Source organism: Peromyscus maniculatus, chromosome 11 (genome assembly GCF_049852395.1).
Source record: "Peromyscus maniculatus bairdii isolate BWxNUB_F1_BW_parent chromosome 11, HU_Pman_BW_mat_3.1, whole genome shotgun sequence".
NCBI classification, from domain to species: domain Eukaryota; kingdom Metazoa; phylum Chordata; class Mammalia; order Rodentia; family Cricetidae; genus Peromyscus; species Peromyscus maniculatus.
This window is the reverse complement of record NC_134862.1, coordinates 74699438-74719035: the sequence shown is the minus strand read 5'-3', so window position 1 is coordinate 74719035 and position 19598 is coordinate 74699438. Positions and strand designations below refer to the sequence as shown.

General features: G+C 44.8%; 1 protein-coding gene across 3 annotated transcripts in view; it reads left to right on the top strand.

The window, feature by feature from the left end:
* The window catches only part of Mpzl1 (myelin protein zero like 1), a 45317-nt gene that overhangs the window by 5404 nt on the left and 20315 nt on the right, over positions 1-19598 (top strand). Inside the window, exon 1 of one of the 3 annotated variants that reach the window (XM_042258502.2) lies at positions 3894-3915. The exons of the other annotated variants lie outside the window; for them this stretch is intronic. Coding sequence (XP_042114436.1) covers positions 3909-3915 — 7 coding nt within the window. The 5' untranslated portion in view covers positions 3894-3908. Of the gene's footprint in view, positions 1-3893; positions 3916-19598 lie in introns of those variants that run through there. 3 annotated transcript variants of the gene reach the window in all.

Sequence of the window (19598 nt, the reverse complement as noted above, 5' to 3'; positions counted from 1 at the left end):
CAGAGAAAAGAGAAACTAAATGCCTTTTATTCACTTTTTAAGTTAGTGTACAAAGTAGTGAGTTTCACCATAGCATTTCAACGCGTATGTCACAAATGTTCGAATTCCTCCTCCTCCTCCTCCCCTGCTAATGTCTCTTGATAAACACTTTCCTTAGGGCATGAGCACTGTCCAATAGCAATGTACGTAAGTGTTCTTGCAGCTGCTGACTTATCTGTCATAGTATATGGAGCGTATGCTAGGCCAGGTACCATTTTCAGCCCTTTGGAAACATTAATTCATTTTAGTCCTAAAATAACCTCATGAGGTGGGCACTCCACATTGTGTCTCTCGCATTTGAAACATGTAGGACCAGACGTGTTTCCATTTTTTTTTTCTTAAATTTTGGAATATTTGCATAAGCATATACATACTGAGATATCTTGGGGGTAGACCAAGTCTGTGATGCAAATTTATTTGTTTAATAGACAGTATTTATAAGTAGCTTGAAGGTGGTTTTATACAATATTTCTAATACATCTATGTTTTGGCATTTGTTTACTTTTGTTTTGTGAAGTAGGGTCTTGCTATGTCTCTCTGGCTGGCCTTGAACTCACTTTGTAAAATTTGGTTCAGGAGCTGATGACATCACATTGCTTCGGGAGGGTATGAAAAAGTTCAAAACTCTTTGGAGCAGGGCCAGCTTTCTAAGGAGGTCCAGAAATGGCATAAGAGTAGGGAAAGTGGACTGCCCCATCCCCACCGTGTGTGTGTGTGTGTGTGTGTGTGTGTGTGTGTGTGTGTGTGTGTGTAGGTATAGGCCAGAGGTCAACCTTGGGTACCATTCCTTGGGCACTGTCTACCTTGGTTGTGTTTATTTAATTTTAAGATATGTATTTTTATTTTATGTGTGTATTTTTCCATCATGTACACAAATGTGCCATGCATGCCTGTACAGTATTTGAGGAAGCCAGAAGAGGGCATCAGATTTCCTACAACTGGAGTTACAGACAGTTGTAAGCCTCCATGTGGGTGCTGGGACCTGAACCCTGACCCTCTTAACCACCGCCCCCCCATCCCTCTAATCCCCACCGTCGCTTTTGAGCTAAGGTCTCTCTGAGCTGCAGCGTACCACAGGTGCAGCGGGCAGATATTTTCTCCTGTTAGGGGCACGCAAGTTTTTAATGTTTATTAAACCCAATTTGCTCATTGTATCTTTTATTGCTTCTGCTTTTGGTGTCTATGAAACCATCCACTGACTAATAGAAGGCTGCAACAATGAACTCCAGTGTTTCCTTTAAGATTGTGCGTATAGTTTTACCTCTTATTAAGCCTGATCTATTTGAGTTAAATTTTGTATGGGATATGTTACATTTTGCTTTTTTTTTAAATTTAATAATCTGTCTTGGGGATCATTTTATACCAACATTAAAGGACTTTCTGATTTGTTACTGGGCTAGGGAAATGGCTGTCAAGCCCCTGGCACTCAAGTGCAGTGACCTGGATTCGACCTGCAGCTCCCTCATAAGAGTCAGTACTGAAGTGCCCAGGGGGAAGGGGAGCAGAAATGGGAGCATCTCTGGGGCTCTCTGGCTAGCTGGCTTAGCTGAGTCTGGCAGGCTTCGGGTAAGGTGAGAGACCCTGTCTCAAAAATAATGTAAAGAGGATACCTTACATCAACCTGGCTCTCTCTCTCTCTCTCTCTCTCTCTCTCTCTCTCTCTCTCTCTCTCTCTCTCACACACACACACACACACACACACACGCGCGCGCGCGCACCTTCCTTATTCTTTCTCATGATGCTATGGTACGCACACGCATCTTCCTTATTCTTTCTCATGATGCTGTGGTACCCTCTTAGCCAAAACTTACTTAAACATTTCTCTTTGAGAATTCACAGGAGCATACGGTTTTGAAAATTATTTTTTTAATGCCATTGTGGCTTAGAAAGTTTCATGGCGCTTCCCCAAAGGTTCTTGAGCCATCTCTCCTGGTAACATGATTCTTCTGTAAGAGACTGTTTACTATTTTGTATACTGGTCAAATAAGCATGGCGTCACACTTGGTGATTTGTCGGGGTTGGTTGTTCTCTGGGCACTTCTTGAGAGGTCCCTGGTGAGTGCTCATCTTTGGAGAGAATGACCCTGAGGGATTGAAAAAGGTTTCATTCCATTGGACATTTATATTGAGTCAGGAAGCAAAAGATACAGTATCTGAAAGTGACTGGGAAAGTCTTGGATAAATGAGGTGCCCTAAAGTGTCTGTGTCACACAATTAACAATATGTGTTCTTTCACCCTTGGCTGTGTGGTGTCTCAGTGTATGTAACTCACAGAGAGCAATAAGCTACGCTTTGACCCATACAGCCAGCCAGTAGGTGGTAAAGTGTCCAGAGATTCTGAAACAGCGTGGGTGTGGGTTTCTCTGTTGAGCAGGGGTGAACTTAGAGGAAAATCCTGAAATACGTTCATTGCTCACTGTCACTGACTTCTCTGGCCACAGGAGAGTAGTCAACAACAAAACCCACAGGAAGCTAGAACTAACTTGACAAAGTCCATTCCTTCAAGTTACTAAGATTTAAAAAGTTTAGTGTGTGGGAGTGTGTGTGCGTGTGCAAGAGCACAACCTTCAGGAGTCTTCACGCTCCTCGTGGGTCCCGGGGGTGGAAGTGCCTTTACCTGTCACCCGTTTTCATGTCATGTTCCTTCTCACTTAGCTCTCCCACAAAGACCAGGTTGATTGTATGTGTTGGTGAAGTGAGCATGGTGTCAGAAAGAGTTCTTTGATGGAGTTCTTCCCATCCTGGTTTTGTTCGGTATGGTCTGGATACCTTCTTCAGTAAGTCATCCTTCTGGCCTAGAGTATGTTCATCTGTAAAGTGAACACGAGCCAGACAGCTTTGAAGCCTGTAATACATGGGAACACGTAATTAGGAGGTAGCTTAGACCTGCTGCAGCTGGCTGGGACCCAGGGCAGCTGCCCTAGTCTGAATTAAGTGGTAAGGAATCAAGAGCACACGGGAAGGTCATGTCTCCAAGCTGGGCATGTCTAGATGGGGCTCATCACCCTGCTTGCTCGAGGCCCCAGAGGCATCACTGAATTATAGAAGTTCAAATGTCTGTTAGAGTAAATAAAATACTGTATTATTTTTCTCTTTCATATTTATTTTGTTGTAATTTCAGACTTAAAAAGTTGCAAAAGAATGCAAAGAATATTGTCTGCCTTCACCCAGATTGTTTAAATGTTAACATTTTTTTATTTTTATTTTTTATTTTTTATTTTTTGTTCAAGACAGGGTTTCTCTGTGTAGCTTTGCGCCTTTCCTGGAACTCACTCTGTAGTCTAGGCTGGCCTCGAACTCACAGAGATTCGCCTGCCTCTGCCTCCCAAGTGCTGGGATTAAAGGCCTATGCCACCACTGCCTGGCTCAAATGTTAACATTTTTCTCTCTCTCCTCTCCTTCCTTGCTGAGCATCAGAAAGGATTCTTCCTGCCCCCCAAGTACCTCATTGCACAGTCTCTAAGACTAAAGATACTTCCTCGTATAATCAGTGTCATTATCAAAATCAGGAGATGAATATTGAAATCTTGTTATTATCTGATATGTGGCATTAATTTGCCTGTTGTGTTAAGATCATTCCTTATACCATAGCCGTCCCTGGTTCTAGTCACCTTTAGCCTGGAGCACCCCAAGCCTTTCCAAACTTCACACCAATATCTTTAAATATAAATAGTAGAGCAGGTCTGGTGATGCAGGCTCCCCATTTGGCAGGAATGTCACTGGAGTGACAGACACTATTCTCGGTTCAGGCCACCAGGCCACACTGGCCTGCCCCTCCATTTCTGGTGCTGTGTTGCTCCGTAGTAAAGTAGCCATCTTCCCATGCTTTGTAAGGAACTGTCTTAGGAGGAAGATTTTGAAGCCGAGGAAATGTTGGGTAAGATTCCCGTCAAAGTGGTTGTGGTATTTGAAAATATAGCTTCAAGAGCATATAGCAGGTATTTGATAAGTACATAGGTTTCATTTCTGCCCCCTTCATTGGAGACATGCTTTCACTATGTAGGGAGTGCACTATGTAGATCATCAGGCTGGCCTTGAAACTCACAGAGATTTGGTTGTCTCTGCCTCCCGAGTGCTCTCGAATTGATTACTAATGATTTAAGTTAGGCATGTATTGTTCTTTTTTCTTAAAAAAAAAATCCCTTTGTGCTGTAGAGACGGCTCAGCTGTTAAGAGCCTGTTTTACTGACGGCGTTTGTTTTTATTCTAATAAAGCTGTGCCACATCAGGAAGGGGGACACAGATGTGCCCATCCCTCTTGTATTCAGCTTCCCATATGAGCATGAGCATTTGCACCTGAACTCTTCCTGGCTGTGGTGAACTGATGCTGGACACATTCACCAGATTTTTGTAGGAGCCGGAGAGTGCTTGAACTCAAGCAAGGGCCAGTTGGCTTCTTTATTTTAGTTAAAAATGAGTACTTACGTGTTTTATTAACCGTAACTTCATCGTAGAGGAATCTGAAAAGGTCACCCATTGCCATCTGTCCTGCTGTGTTTTTTGATTGGTTATATCTGTTTCATTCAGAATGCTTTCTTTGTGCTAGGAAGGATTCAACCTAGGGTCCTGTGTGTGCCAAGCAAGTGTTCTACCACTGAGTGTATGCCAGCTCATTTGAAATTGTGGTTATTTTGCTTTGTGTTTTAGAAGAGTCTCAATATGTAGCCGAGGGTAGACTGGATCTTTCTGTGTTACCCCTTCTAGCCTTAAACTTATAGTCTCTGTGCCTCTTCATCCTGAGTGCCGAGGTTACTGCCATGTCTGGCTCCATCGCTCCCTTTGAATGTGTTTGGAAGTGTGCTGGGTACCAGGACATAAAGACTGTCAAGAAGTTGTGTGTCCAGGGAGCTGGGAAGATGGCTCAGCCATTAAGAGCTCGGGCTGCAAAAGACACAGTCAATAAGACAAAAAGACAGCCAACAGATTGGGAAAAGATCTTCACCAACCCCACATCTGACAGAGGATTGATCTCCACAATATATAAAGAACTCAAGAAACTAGACATCAAAGCACTGAACAGTCCAATTAAAAAATGGGCTAAAGAGCTAAACAGAGAATTCACAAAACAAGAACTACAAATGGCTGAAAGACATTTAAAGAAATGCTCAACATCCTTAATCATCAGAGAAATGCAAATCAAAACGACTCTGAGATACCACCTTACACCTGTCAGAATGGCTACGATCAAAAACACCAATGACAGTCTTGGTTGGAGAGGATATGGAGCAAAGGGAACACTCCTCCACTGTTGGTGGGAATGTAAACTTGTACAACCACTGTGGAAATCAGTATGGCGGTTTCTCAGAAAATTAGGAATCGAACTACCACAAGACCCAGCCATCCCACTCTTGGGCATACACCCAAAGAATGCTGATACATACCATAAAGATACATGCTCAGCTATGTTCATAGCAGCACTATTTGTAATAGCCAGAACCTGGAAACAACCTAGATGCCCATCAATGGAAGAATGGATGAAAAAAATGTGGTACATATACACAATGGAGTACTACTCAGCAGAGAAAAACAATGAAAGCATGAAATTTGCAGGCAAATGGATGGAACTAGAAAAAATCATCCTGGCCGGGCGTTGGTGGCGCACGCCTTTAATCCCAGCACTCGGGAGGCAGAGCCAGGCGGATCTCTGTGAGTTCGAGGCCAGCCTGGGCTACCAAGTGAGCTCCAGGAGAGGCGCAAAGCTACACAGAGAAACCCTGTCTCAAAAACCAAAAAAAAAAAAAAAAAAAAAAAAGAAAAAATCATCCTGAGTGAGGTAACCCAAACCCAGAAAGACAGTTATGGTATGTACTCACTCATCGGTGGATTCTAGATATAAAATGAACAATCAGACCACAACCCATAGAACCATAGAGCTATATATATATATAGCATGGAGGTCCCTAGGATGACTGTGGCATATAATCAATTTCAGTTTTACTCAGTTATTGAAAAAAAATAGCCAAATGAATGGAAACACATGAACTATGAACCAAAGGCTGAGGGGCTCCCAGCTGGATCAGGCCCTCTGAATAGGTGAGACAGTTGATTGGCTTGATCAGTTTGGGAGGCATCTAGGCAGTGGGACCAAGTCCTGTGCTCATTCCATGAGTTGGCTGTTTGAAACCAGGAACTTATGCAGGGACACTTGGCTTAGTCTGGGAGGAAGGGACTGGACCTCCCTGGACTGAGTCTACCAAGTTGATCACAGTCCTCGGGGGAGGACTTGTCCTGGAGGAGGTGGGAATGGAGGGTGGGCTGGGGGTAAGGGGAGGGCGTGGGAGGGGGGAGAATAGGGGAACCCATGGCTGATATGTAGAACTGAATGGTATTGTAAAATAAAAAATATATATCACAAAAAAAAAAAAAAAAAAAAAAAGAGCTCGGGCTGCTTTTCCAGAGGACCTGAGTTTGGTTCCCAACACCCACATTGGATGACTTACAACCTCCTGTAACTCCAGCCCCAAGAAATCCCGTATTGACTTCTGACCCCCATAGGTATCTGTCTACATGTGGCTTACATATACCACACATACAGATAACACACATAAATAAAAATACATCTCTAGTTGGGTATGGTGTCACATACTTTAATCCCAGCACTCTGGAGGCAGAGGCAAGCAGATCTGTGTCTACAAAGCGGGTTTGTTTTTCTCCAGGATGTGGAAGCGTCAGTGGATTGCAGCCATGGGATACCATATGAGAGATAGTGAGTCGCAGGGTAGAACTGAGCAAGTCAGAGACATCTTTACCAGGCTTGTCCGATGGAGCCTTGAAAGGCTAGGCTTTCACAGAGGCTGCCCTGACAATGATGAGCGCCGTGTGTGCCAAGGCGTGAATGTTGCTGTGGGTGAGTGGAGGGAAGTAGGAGCAGACCACTTCCACGGCATCTCAAGGGTGGGAAGGAGGGAGAGGCCCGGTTTTGAAAAGCCCGGGGTGTCGTCGTGTTGAGGGCTGTGGGTTTTGTGAAGCCAAGATGGCACTTTTAAATTGAGTTTTAAGTAAGAAACTGGCCTGGACAAAATTGCATTTAAATCAAATCAAATTGAATTGAGAACCTGCCCAAGGATAACAGTTAATAGACACAGCTCCCAGCTCTAAAGGAGATGAAGTGTTTCTACCCACTAGTTAGCTTGCTTTTCTGTGTGTTCGGCATGCTGTTTGCCCCACTTCTGGCTGCTGTGGCCACAGACTTTGGTTTCACACACAGGTATTAAACTTGAATTTCTCAAAACCTAGCTGGGCAGTAGTGGTTCAAGCCCTCAATAGAATCTGTAGATATTCTGGCCACTGTGCTATAGAATAAATGCTGCTTCGTGTTTCATTTCTTCCTAAAGTACATTTCTAACCATTAAGATCATGACAGCTTGCACACTTTTAGCAGTTATAAATATGTATAATGCGGGGACTTTGGAGACCATGCTAACTCAGATTTTATTACTATTTTTCGTTGTGTGCACATTTTAAAAAGTATTTTTAAGAAGACAATAGAGCATTGCCTTAGTCTTTTGAAAATTTCAGGTTCATAACATTTATTTTACCAGTGAACCTTCCTATGTCTGAACTTAGTCAAACGCCAGCAAAGCTGAGCGCATCTGCCGCAGGCCTGGTCTTACTATGGAATGGCATCCCCAGTGAAGTCCAGACTTCCTCTTTGGTATGCCAGAGAGTGAGTGGTCTTAGAGTCTCAAGGGCATTTCAAGCTTTGAATGCCTGGGTATTCCTAACAATTAAGTCAGAATGTCTGAGGGTGAGACCCATGCCTGAGTATTTTGTTTGCATTCTTTTCCTAGCCCATGCTTGGCCTTGAACTGGCTGAGTAGATGGGGATGGCCTTGAATGCATCACGTTGTCTCTGTCTCCCAAGTGCTGGGATCGTGGCCTGTGCCATCACACCTGGCATGCCTGGCTTTAAAAGACAAAACTTTTGTGTCTGTCTATGTGTTTATAACCACATGGGTGTAGATGCCCAAGGAAGCCAGGAGAAGGCATTAGATGCCCTGGAGCCAGAGTCTCAGGAGGTTACGAGCTGCCTATCTTCGATACTTGGAACCAAATTCAGGTGCTCTGGAAGAGTTAGCAAACATTCTTAACCGCTGGCTGTGTCTCCGGCGCCAAGTGTTTTTAAGTGAACTTTGGTTTTTTAGAGCTGTCTGGGTTGCACAGGACAATTAAGAGGAAGCTGCAGCTATTTCACCCCCACGCCCCTCCCCTCCCCTCCCCTCCCATCTGCATAGTGTCCTGTGTTGACATCCTCCACCAGAGTGGTGCATTGGAGAAGGCTGTTGAACGTGTTCTGGGACATCACTGTCACCTCACCAAGACTGTAGCACAGTGGTTCGCAACCTTCCTAATGCTGTGACCCTTTAATACAGTCCCTCATGTTGTGGTGACTCCAGTCTGTAAAATTATTTTCATTGCTACTTCATAACTGTCATTTTACTACTGTAATGAATCATAATGTAAATATCTGTGTTTTCTGATGGTCTTAGGTGGCCCCTGTGACCCCACAGGTTGAGAACCACGTCTCTAGGGTTGGCAATACTGTTTACTTTAGTGTGCCAGGTGGCAGACCCACCATTATGAGAGCATATACAGTAAGTAGTTCCAGAGTTTTTCAGTAGTTTAAGTGAGTATCACTAATATTCATTCATTCATTCATTCATTTGTTTATGTATTTGAGGAATGCCCTTTTTGCCGCTGACCATGAGCAAGGTCTCTTCTCCAGTCACTGCAGTGACGTTTTCTGGTGTGGGCTAGATTTGTTTTCCACGTCTTCTGGCATACTGTAAATCTAAGATTTGAGAGTTCACACAGATTTAAAGACACAGCCATCTTTTGTTTAAAGAGAAATTTTAGTACACATTTCCACACTTGGGAAGGATGAAGTATTGAATAGTAAGCTCTCCACTGGTTAATGCCCTCAGAGCTTTCAATGTGGGATGTTACATTGTAATCCATCAGAAGTAAAATGATCTGATTTACACAAAGCACCTTATTTTCATCTGCTTGCAGAGAACTGAGGACATGTTAGGATCCTGCATGCACCCGCTCCAGGGCAGGCCGGGGGCAGTGGTGGCATTTGCGTTGCCTGTTTGGTTGCATTGAACTTTTGGTCTTTAATGAAACCCACTGTGGAACATCCCCGCGTTACTCCTTGGGAGTCCAGGGGCAGGTAATGGGGCCTTCCCGATGCTCTGTAAATGTGTGTCTGTCTCCACAAGGCCTATCAGTTCCAGCATGGGCTTGTAAGAATGAATGGTCGATTGAAAAAAAGGCAGGCAGTCACAGGAGACAGAGATGAACTGCACACAGAGAGGCAAAGAAGCAATACCAAGCTTTATCATCAAGTGATTAGCACAGTGACTGGCCTGATTCAGGACCTTTGGAATATTTCTCATTTCAGCAACAGAACAATCTTTGTTGGTCCAAAGAAAGTTAAGGCTAGAGATGTGGCCAGCTGGACATGGATGCGGGTGGTAGGATCGGACTCCGAGAGACTGGGGAATCCTGCCTGTGTATTCCAAGCACATGGAAGTTTCTCTTAAACTGAGATCTTGACAGGCGAATTCTCTTTAGAGGAGACCTGTAGCTGCCTCCTCCAAGGTGGTCAGCCAATAGACTTTACCCTGGTAATCTCTGTAGATGCCTTCCATGATGGTGTTTTAAGTCTTGAATTCATTTATTGTGAAGCAATTAGGACTTTTATGGTTGAGCTTGATGTTTCTGTCATCAGCTCTCTCGTTTCGTTTTTCCTTGGCGTGCAATCAATACCTGAACACACTGAGAAGGGACCAGGACTCTGTCAGGTAACATCGCAGAGCCCCGGCTCTCTGATGGCTGTAGACAGCTGTCCTTTGTGCCGAGTGCGACGGGAGAAGTGACAGGGGAGGACAGGATGTCAGGGCAGTGCTGGGAAGTGACTCTGAGATCGAGGCCCGAGCAGAACCTCAGACAAAGTGTACCAGAGCGTGTTCCCGACAAGTGAGAAGTTGGCTTGATGGGTATTTCGGGCTCACTGAATGGAGGGTATTTTTGTAGCTGCCTCTGACTTTGTATCATTCAGCTAAGAGAGCTCCAAAATAGCACCCCTGACTCATGGAAGAAAGGAGCCCACTTGAGCCGCAGAGTGGCCTCTGGCCACTACCAGCAGCCACACAGCTGTGTACCTGCGCCGTCTTCAGACACGAGTGATCAAGGTGGCTCCGTTTTTATCCAGCCGGATTGTGCAGGCACAGTAGGCCTACTGAATATTATTGGAACATTCTGGAACTGAAAAAAGAAGATGTCACCAGGTGTGGTGCCTTTAATCCCAGCACTCGGGAGGCAGAGGCAGGCAAATCTCTTGAGTTTGAGGCCAGCCTGGTCTACAGAGCTAATTCCAGGACAGCCAGGGCTACACAGAGAAACCCCGTCTCAAAACAAAACAAAACAAACAAAGGACATCTTTCCTGTCCTTACTGGTGTCTTTCCCTCAGCTTTTATTCTGAAAAATAAGATGCGTAAGAGGAAGAGAAAGAGAAGGAGCACACCCTGGGGGCAGATATTAAAATGTGTGCCCGGGCACCACTCTGCCGTCAACATGGGCCTTCCTCATCTGCCCCACCCCCGCCCCCGCCACCCCAGCCCAGGTTGACCATTGCCCCAAATAATCTGGTTAGTGTTGTGTTTCCTTCCTTTCTTTTAAAGGGTCCCATGAGTGCTTGTTTTAGGAGACAATATTAGCCCATCACCATGTACCAACAGAATCAACCAAAGACAGGACAGAGAGCAGGTTCCAAATTAATGGATTGGTTATACTCCGGTTATACTCCTTCACACAAGAGAACATACTGACAACTGCATTGCACTTAGGAAGGGGAGGAGGGAGGGAGGGAGAGAGAGAGAGAGAGAGAGAGAGAGAGAGAGAGAGAGAGAGAGAGAGAGAGAGAGAGAGAGAGAGAGAAATCAAAAGCAAAGCAAACTCCGTCTTTCCATGTCAAGGAAAACCTTAACAGGCTCTTTTGAAATGATTGAGGTTTTTACAGAGCCATGTACTGTAAATGGACGAGGATTGCCTCAACCCATAGCAGTTTCAGGATCACTGTCTGCCTGGCCCGTGGGAGTGTTTGTTTATTCACAGCTGGGCTTTCCAGTATGTTTTCAGTGACTTTATAAGTCAGAATTGATTTGGAATCATAAGGTCACTGGGGCATGTGTCGTTGGAAGCCTCACTGACTTCATATGACTTTAGTAATTCGGAGTATTGAAATAGGCCATGTCAGGAAATGACCTCTTGGACACACTGTGTTTGGATTTGCCTTCTTCAGACTAGGTAGTGTGGCACATGCCTGTAGACTCAGCCAGGTGGATTGCCAGGTCAGAGTCAGCCTGAGCAGCCGCAGGACACCAGCCAGAGGAAACTTTGTTTCTTGGTTGTTTCCTACACTGTATTTCCCTTTTGTTCTGTTCTAAAATGTTCTGGCTTTCCCTCTAAGGTATGAACACATCAAGTGTGAGCAACATTTGCTTCTTACAGATGTGACCTCGCTCAGATGTTTCCGTCTGTTAGGTGTGTTCCAGGTGTCTTTCACCTGAATCGATCTCCGTGATCTCTGTTATAACCATCAGTCCCCTCCGTGCTGAAAGCTAAGTTTGGGTGAGTCAGTGCTCGCTTTAGAAGCCCTATTCTCTAGGGCACAATAGCCGAAGGGTTCTTCGGGGTTTGTTTATTTGTTTCCTTGACCTTTAAGCTCTAGCATAACTCAGCAAGGATTTCTACAACTTGTCGAACCAAGGGGGAAATGTGTGCGGTTGCCAGTACTGTTAGAGCTTGTGTGAGCCTCAGAAATGCAGAGTGTGGAAACATTTGATAACCACTTCGTCTTTTTATTCATTCATTTCATTTTTGTTTTATTTCTAGGCAGTAGTTTTCTCTGACTTCAACAGGAAAAAACTCCTTTTTTTTTTTTTTTTTTATGAGTTTTGGGATCCAAAGTTTAATACATTTTGTCCAAGGTCTTTGTTTGTTTTGTTTCTTGTTGTTGTTGTTTTTTCTCCTATTGCTGTAAAAATACTGGGACCAAAACAGTCCACCATGAAGGGAACCAGGGCAGGGACTCAGGGCAGGGACTCGAGGCAGGAACTGAAGCAGAAGCGGTGGAGGAACTGATTACTGGCTTGCTCTCCAGGTTCTGGTTCCGATTCTCTCTTTGACCTCCCAGGACCATCTGCCTACAGTGGGCTGGGCCCTCCCACAGTGATCATTAATCAAGAAAATGGCCCACAGACTTGCCTCTAGGCCAACTGGATGAAGGCATTTCCTCCACTGAGGTTTGCTCCCAGACAACTCTAGTTTGTGTGTAGTTTACAAAAGCCTAACCAACACACATTGCAACAGCAATCTTCCTTCCCTCATTTCTTTTTTACTCTTACGTTTTTAATCTTATTTATGTGTGTGTGCACGCACACAGGGTGGGAGTGGGGGTGGGGTAGTGCACATGCCATGGCGTGCATGGGGGAGGGGCAGAGGACAGTTGCAGGAGTCAGTTCTCTCCTATCGCAGGCTCGAGATACTGAACTCGGGTTATCAGGCTTGAATAGCAAGCACTCTCCACACTGAACTTTCTAGCCAGCAAATTTTATTTCCTCATTATCTTGAGAAGTATCAGATTTCCACATGGATTTTTTTTTTATTCTTCATTATTTTTGGTTGACCTTTCCCATCATCCTCTCCTGTCCCCTCCCTCCCTCCCTCCCTCCCTCCCTCCCTCCCTCCCTCCCCCCCCCCTCTCTCTCCCTCTCTCCCTCTCCCTCTCCCTCTCCCCCCTCCCCCTCCCTCCCTCCCTCCCTCCCTCCCTCTTCCCCCACTCTCTCTGTCCGGTTTAAACTTTCTGTTTTTATAGCATATCTGTTCTGCTAGCCTTCCCCTTCCAACTTACAAGATCTTTTTTCCTCTCTCATAGGCCCCTTTGAGTCTTTTTGGTTCTGTACACACTTTACCTAAATGCACACACATAAAATTAGAAGCTAGGATCTGCCTATAAGAGAGAATATGTGATGTTTGTCTTTCTGAGCTTGGATTACCTTACTTTGTATGTTTTCCAGTTCTACCCATTTTCTTATATGTCATCAGTTGAGGTTCTTTACAGCTGAATAAAATCCCATTGTGTATATATGTGTACCACATTCATTACCCATTCATCAGTTGATGTACATCTAAGATAATAGCCACTTTTTTTTTTTTTGGCATGATACCATAATTATAAATTCTAGATCTGAAAAGAATCTATTTGATATTTTTTTTTCTACAGTGGGATTCCAGCCTTTGGTGGCCGGAATGTAACTTAGCACAGACCTTTCAGTGTCCTGGTGTCCTTCACATTTGCATGGGTAGATGTTGTAATTAGACCCTGAGAACTACCTTTTATGACTCCACAGCTAAGCTGTCTGAATCCATAATAGCTTAACTATGTTTTTCCACTATAATAATTAAAAGGGTGGGGGGCAGGCAGGACAAAGCCGGCCATTCCTAATTGTTTCAGAAACCAGTGAAAGCACCTTTGTACCTGCCTTCTGGTTTCTCTCTTTGCTCACACAGGAGAGCATTTCCAACAAGACACCAGGCCTGGCCACTTCAGAAGGTCAGAAAGAATTGCAGTGTGCTTGTTTGAAAGCATGTTGGATTCTAGACTCTGTCATTGCATCGGAACCACATGCAGGTCTAAACAAGAGAAACTGTTGCAGCGTGCTTGGTCAAAGCTGGTTGGATTCTAGCTGCTGTTATTTACAGAGAAACCACCTGCAGGTTGAATTCAAGTTGCAAGAGGCGAGCCTGCTCTCAAAATGGAGGGCCTCGATCCAAAGGAACCAGAGCAGTTTCGGAAGCTGTTTATTGGCGGCCTGAGCTTTGTAAACAACAGAGGATAGCTTAGAAGACCATTCTGAGCTGAGGAACATTTGCAGGCTGTGTGGTGATGAGAGAGACCTTCAACAAAATGTTCCAGGGGCTTTGGTTTCATCACTTGCTCCTGTGTTGAAGAGGTGGCTGCACTAATGCGTGCTGGACCACACAAGGTTGATGGGCATGTGGTGGGACTGAAGGGCCGTTTTTAGCGAGGGGTCTGTAAGGCCTGGTGCCCATGTAACAGTGAAGACAATTTTGCTGGTATTAAAGAGGAATATAATCTGAGCGGCTCTTTTGAAAAGTATGGCAGATTGAAACCATCCAAGTCCTGGAAGCCAGGCAGAGTGGGGAAAAAGAGAGGATTTGCTTTTGTAACTGTTGATGATCAGGACACAGTTGATAAAAGTGTTGTTCAGAAATACCAGCTGTCAGTGGGCATAATGGTGAAGTGAAAAGGACCGTTTCTGAACAAGTGATGCAGTCTGCTGGGTCGCAGAGAGGTCTATCACTGGGCATAATTGTGACATGAAAAAGGCCGTTGTGTCATTGGACACAAGAGATGCAGTCTGCTGTATCCCAGAGAGGTCGGGGAGGTGGATCCGGCCCGTGTAGGAAACTTTAGAGGTAATTTTGGTCTTGGTGGAAGAGGAGGCTATGGTGGCGGAGGTGGTGGTAATGGGCAGAGGTAGTTATGGAAGTGGTAATGGTGGGTCTAATGGATTTGGAGGTTTTGGTGGCAACTGTGGTAGTGGTCATGGTTACAGTAGTAGAGGAGGCTGTGGCTGTGGTGGTGGAGGAGATATGAAGGAGGAAACTTGGATGGCGGTAACTATGGTGGTGGTGGTAACTATACTGATTTTGGAGATTATAGTGGACAACAGCAATCAAGTTATGGATCCACGAATGAATGCAGTTTTGGAGGATGCTCAGGTTGTCTGTATGGTGGTGGCTGTGGATCTGGTAGCAGAAGGTTTGACAGACAGGAGAAAGTGGCGACAGAAGAAAGCAGGGAGTTGTCAGGAAAGCCGTAGGTTACTTTGAGACAATCATCCCAAATACATTAGAGGAAGTGTAAAAAAAAAAAAAAAAAAAATCAGACGCAGAAGGAACAATGGTCCATGGTCAGAAATGTCACTGCAGCTTAAACAGGAAACGTTTCTTCTCTTGCTCAGGACCATCAGATCAGCCTGGTTTGCAAAACATGCGGTTGTTTGTTAATGCAGTGTAGTGTCAATTAGTTGTATCTTCTAGAGCTCTTTAATCTGTTGTAGCCTTTCCTTTTCATTACACCAGGTATATCGCCCCGTAAATTGTAGAAATGGTACCAGGAAAAAAAATTACGGAACTTTTAACTGAAAGAAAGAAAGAAAACACATGCAGGTTTAAGCAAGAGAAGCTGCTGCAGTGTGCTTGGTAAAAGCCAGGTGGGAAGCCGGGGGGTGGGGGGTGGGGTGGTGGTGGCACATGTCTTTAATCCCAGCACTCAGGAGGCAGAGGCAGGCGGATCTCTGTGAGTTCGAGGCCAGCCTGGTCTACAGAGCAAGTTCTAGGAAAGGCACAAAGCTACACAGAGAAACCCTGTCTCAAAAAACCAAAAGAAAAAAAAAAGGGTGGATTTTAGCTGCTATTCCTGTGTAGAAACTGTTCAGGTTTAAGTCAAGTTTCCTCCCCCGAGGCTCTCTCCTGCGATAGCTGTGCAGAGCATTTGACACAGTACTTTATCTGTGTCTCTCCTCGTCCTGGCTCCGAGATGCTCCTAGGCTTGTCCTTCAAAGTGCTGTCCCTACTTAGATACATTCCTGGCTTCCGAAGAGTGGATGCCGCTGCCGTGTCTTTGAATGAAGTTGGAGAGGTAGGGGCTAATGCCTCAAGCCATGTGAGCGCTGGCCTGGTTCTGGGTCACTAGGGAGTCCCGGAAGGCTTGAGCAGAGGGATGCAATCCTTCCTATGTTTTTTTTTTTTTTTTTTTAACAAACCCTTCCTGATGTCTCTGTGGAACACTTGATTCCGCGGGCAGGGATGGAAGAGAAGGCACCAGGTCGGAGGCCGTTGAAGTCATCTCAGGGAAAGTGCTGGCTTAGACCAAGACTGTTGTACTGCGTCCTGGAGAGATTTCAACTGTGCCTGCAAGTGTGGAGAACGAGACTTGTAGACAGCTTTGGAGCTTGTGAGGAAAAGAACCCGGGAGGACTCTGGAATGGCCATTTACATCCAGAGAAGACAATGAAAAGTCAGGACAGGAATTAGGAGTTTGATTTGGGCATATCAAATTTGTGACAGATGTCAGTTGTGTGTTCTGAATCATCACTTTTAGGAGCTACTTAACAGCCCTGACCAGAGGTGGAGTCACAAAAAGGAATGCTAAATGCATGTGGGTCAGAGGGATTATCCTGGGGGCTCTGTAACTTGTGGAGACGAGGGGGGGTGGCGGAGGCGGGAAAACAGAAGGACAGCACAGGCAGAGCGGCAGGAGAGTCCAGGGAGAATCATCTTCCAGAGCCAGACTGTAAAGTTTAAAGGAGCAAGGATGAACTCTGTCAGATAAGATTCAGAAATGAACCGCTGACTAAGCCACAGGGAGGTCATTGCATTCCTTAGCAAGAACTGAAGGAGCAGTAATGTAAGTCTGAATTGGGTTTCTTCATGAGAAAAAGAAGGTAGAAATTGGACACTGGAGCTGTCTGGAGTTAGAATTTGTCGTCTGGCTCTAAGGGTTCTGTATTCAAATTAACTGGTGATAAGGTGTCTCACAATGAAAGGCCGCCTGCTTGACTCACCGGCCTTAAGTAATTAAACCAGGCCCATCTCAGAGAGACTGCCAGAAAACCTGTTAGGCATCTGACTAGGTTTTTCCCTCAGAATTCTTGACTCTAAATTCTGCTGCCTGGCTTTCTTTTTTTTAAATAGGCTTTCACTGAGTAGGCCAGGCTGGCTTCTACTCATCATTGTCCTGCCTCAGGCTCCGAGTGCTGGGGTCTCTCAGGCCTGTGTGACTTTATCTAGCTATCCCCAGTTCCACATGCAGTGTCAGGGAGAGCTAGCCCTTTGCACCTGGGCTCCAAGGCAATGCTCTCACTTAACAAAAACCCTTGGGAAACTGTGTTTATGGACTTGAGAGTCTGGAATTGCAGTCCTCACCATCTGAAGAAAATGTGTCAAAACCGCAGAGTAAGTCACAGTGGCGAGATAGCCCTGCAGTGAGCTGGTTAACTAGTCCCTCTGGTGCTTTGTCCTTGGTTCTGAACCCAACTCCCCCAGGGCTGCTTTTCTGCCTGCCCACAATTGCAAGGCACGTCCTTTGTTTGTGTCTAGTCTCAAAGAAAGGCTTATTTTGAGGTTTGGACCACAAATAATAATCCATTGTTCCCTATAATAATAATCCACCCTCTTTGAGTAGAAAAAAAATTTGCCTGATGCAGTGTGGCTATCAGTTTATTTAAAAGAATAGCCAAAGTGCCCATTATATTCTGAGAATAAACATTTGCAAGATGGTTGGGAGGAATGAGGGGTGCCCTTATTCTCCTTGGCTGGAGTCACGGTTAAGCCTTGGGGAGAAAATGACTGTCAGTCCAGGACAATGCTGGTGTGTTGCATTCGAAGGAATTGAACACAGCAGGTATTTATTCCTAGTTCTTACAAGAATACCTTATTTTTTGGGTGGGTATTATTAAGTTAACAGTTCCAGGGCAAACGCATTTAGCCTGTGAAAGTGCCTCTGTTTTGAATGAAGTCCGTCTTACCAAGGCTGCTGCATCTGTCCGGTCCCATAGTTGCCTCTGATTACAGTTCTTGAGGGAGAAAAAAGAGCCATTTTAAAATTGGAAATGGTAGACACATTTTAATTAGCGTTCCCTGGGCTTAGGCTAACTGAACAAACTTGGAGGGTAGATTGCAAACCTAAACCCGTGTGAGCAGCTCTTTCTAGAGTAGTCATGTCTGCTTTCGACTCTTTCTAGAGTAGGCATGTTCTCTTTCTAGAGTAGGCATGTCCACTTCCGACTCTTTCCAGGGTAGTGCAGGGAAACTTTAAGGGAGGCAAGATTTCACTCACAAAACCAAATATATTTTTCTGCCTTGAGTTTTTTATAGGAAGAATTAAGTTAAGTAATAATAGTTATGTTTAATGCTTTAAATATAAATGGGGAGTAAAGCTTAATGTGATAACAATTGCTGCATATCAGATGAATATAAAAACTGTTTAAAGAAGAAAAAGAATAAGACTTTCATGTTATTAAAAATAGACACCAGGGGAACCTCAAGAAGACTTTCTCTCTTTTTTTTCCCCCCAAAAGGCTTGTTTTTTTGTTTTTTGTTTGTTTTTGTTTTTCAAGACAGGATTACTCTCTAACTTGCACTGTCGATCAGGCTGGCCCAGAACTCACAGAAATCTGCTTGCCTCTGCCTCCCAAGGGCTGGGATAAGGGCGTGGGGCAGCCACTACCCTGGCTACCTAAGAAGGCTTTCCATGGAGAGTGGTGAGCTGTGGGACAGCCAGTGTTTCTCATTGCTTTAGGTACGTTTCTTTGCTGGCTTGAAATACCCTGATGAAGGTAACTGAAGAAGAAAGGGTCGCCCTGGCTTACAGTTCTAGGGTGCAGCCTGCCTTGGTGAGGAAGTCAGGGCAGCAGGGCCAGAGGCGGTCAGTCACACTGCATCCATGGCCCAGAGGCACAGAGGAAGAAGTGCTAGTCTTCAGTTTGCTTTTTCTTTTCTTTTCTTTTTCTTTTTTTCTTCTTCTTCTTTTTTTTTTTTTTTTTTTTTTTTTTTTTTTTTGGTTTTTTTTCAAGACAGGGTTTCTTGGTTGGGGGTTTAGCTCAGTGGTAGAACGCTTGCCTAGCAAGCACCAGGCCCTGCGTTCGGTCCTCAGCTCCGAAAGACAGGGTTTCTCTGTGTAGCTTTACGCCTTTCCTGGATCTCGGTCTGTAGACCAGGCTGGCCTCGAACTCACAGAGATCCACCTGCCTCTGCCTCCCGAGTGCTAGGATTAAAGGCGTGCGCCACCACCGCCCGGCTTGCTTTTTCCTTTTTAATTCAGTACAGGATCTCAGCCCATGCAATGGTGTCATCCACAATTACTTGTCTCCCAGGTCCTCTCAAATTGACAATAATATCATCACATTCATGACAACAACATGACATCCTGTGACATCAAGGAAGCCTGAGAGAATATTGCTAAGTGGGAGAAGTCACTCCGAAAGGCTGCACATGTGACTGTATGACTCCAACTATACAGTATTCTGACGAAGACAAAAATTTGGAGACCCCAAAAGACCAGTGTTTGCCAGGAGCTGGCGGCCATGCTTCATCAGTGGCACTCAGGGATGTTCAGGACAGTGAAATCTATGATACCTCAGTGAGGGATATACCTTGTTACACTCACTGTTAAAATCCATAGGACTTAAGGAAAAAGAGTGTTCACAAGCGTGAACCCTAATGTAAACTAGGGACCTTAGTTAACAGTAGTGTAGCAATATCTGTTTATAATGGAGACAAATGTACCACACTAATGCCAGATGTTCGTAATGGAGGAGACTGGGAGAGGGGGTGGAATTTGTGGGAACCCTGCACTTGGCAATCAGGTTTCTGTAATCATGAACTGCCTTTACTGTTTTTTTTTGCCTGTTAATTATTTTTTAAGATTTCCTTATTTTATTTTATATGTATGAGTGTTTTGCCTG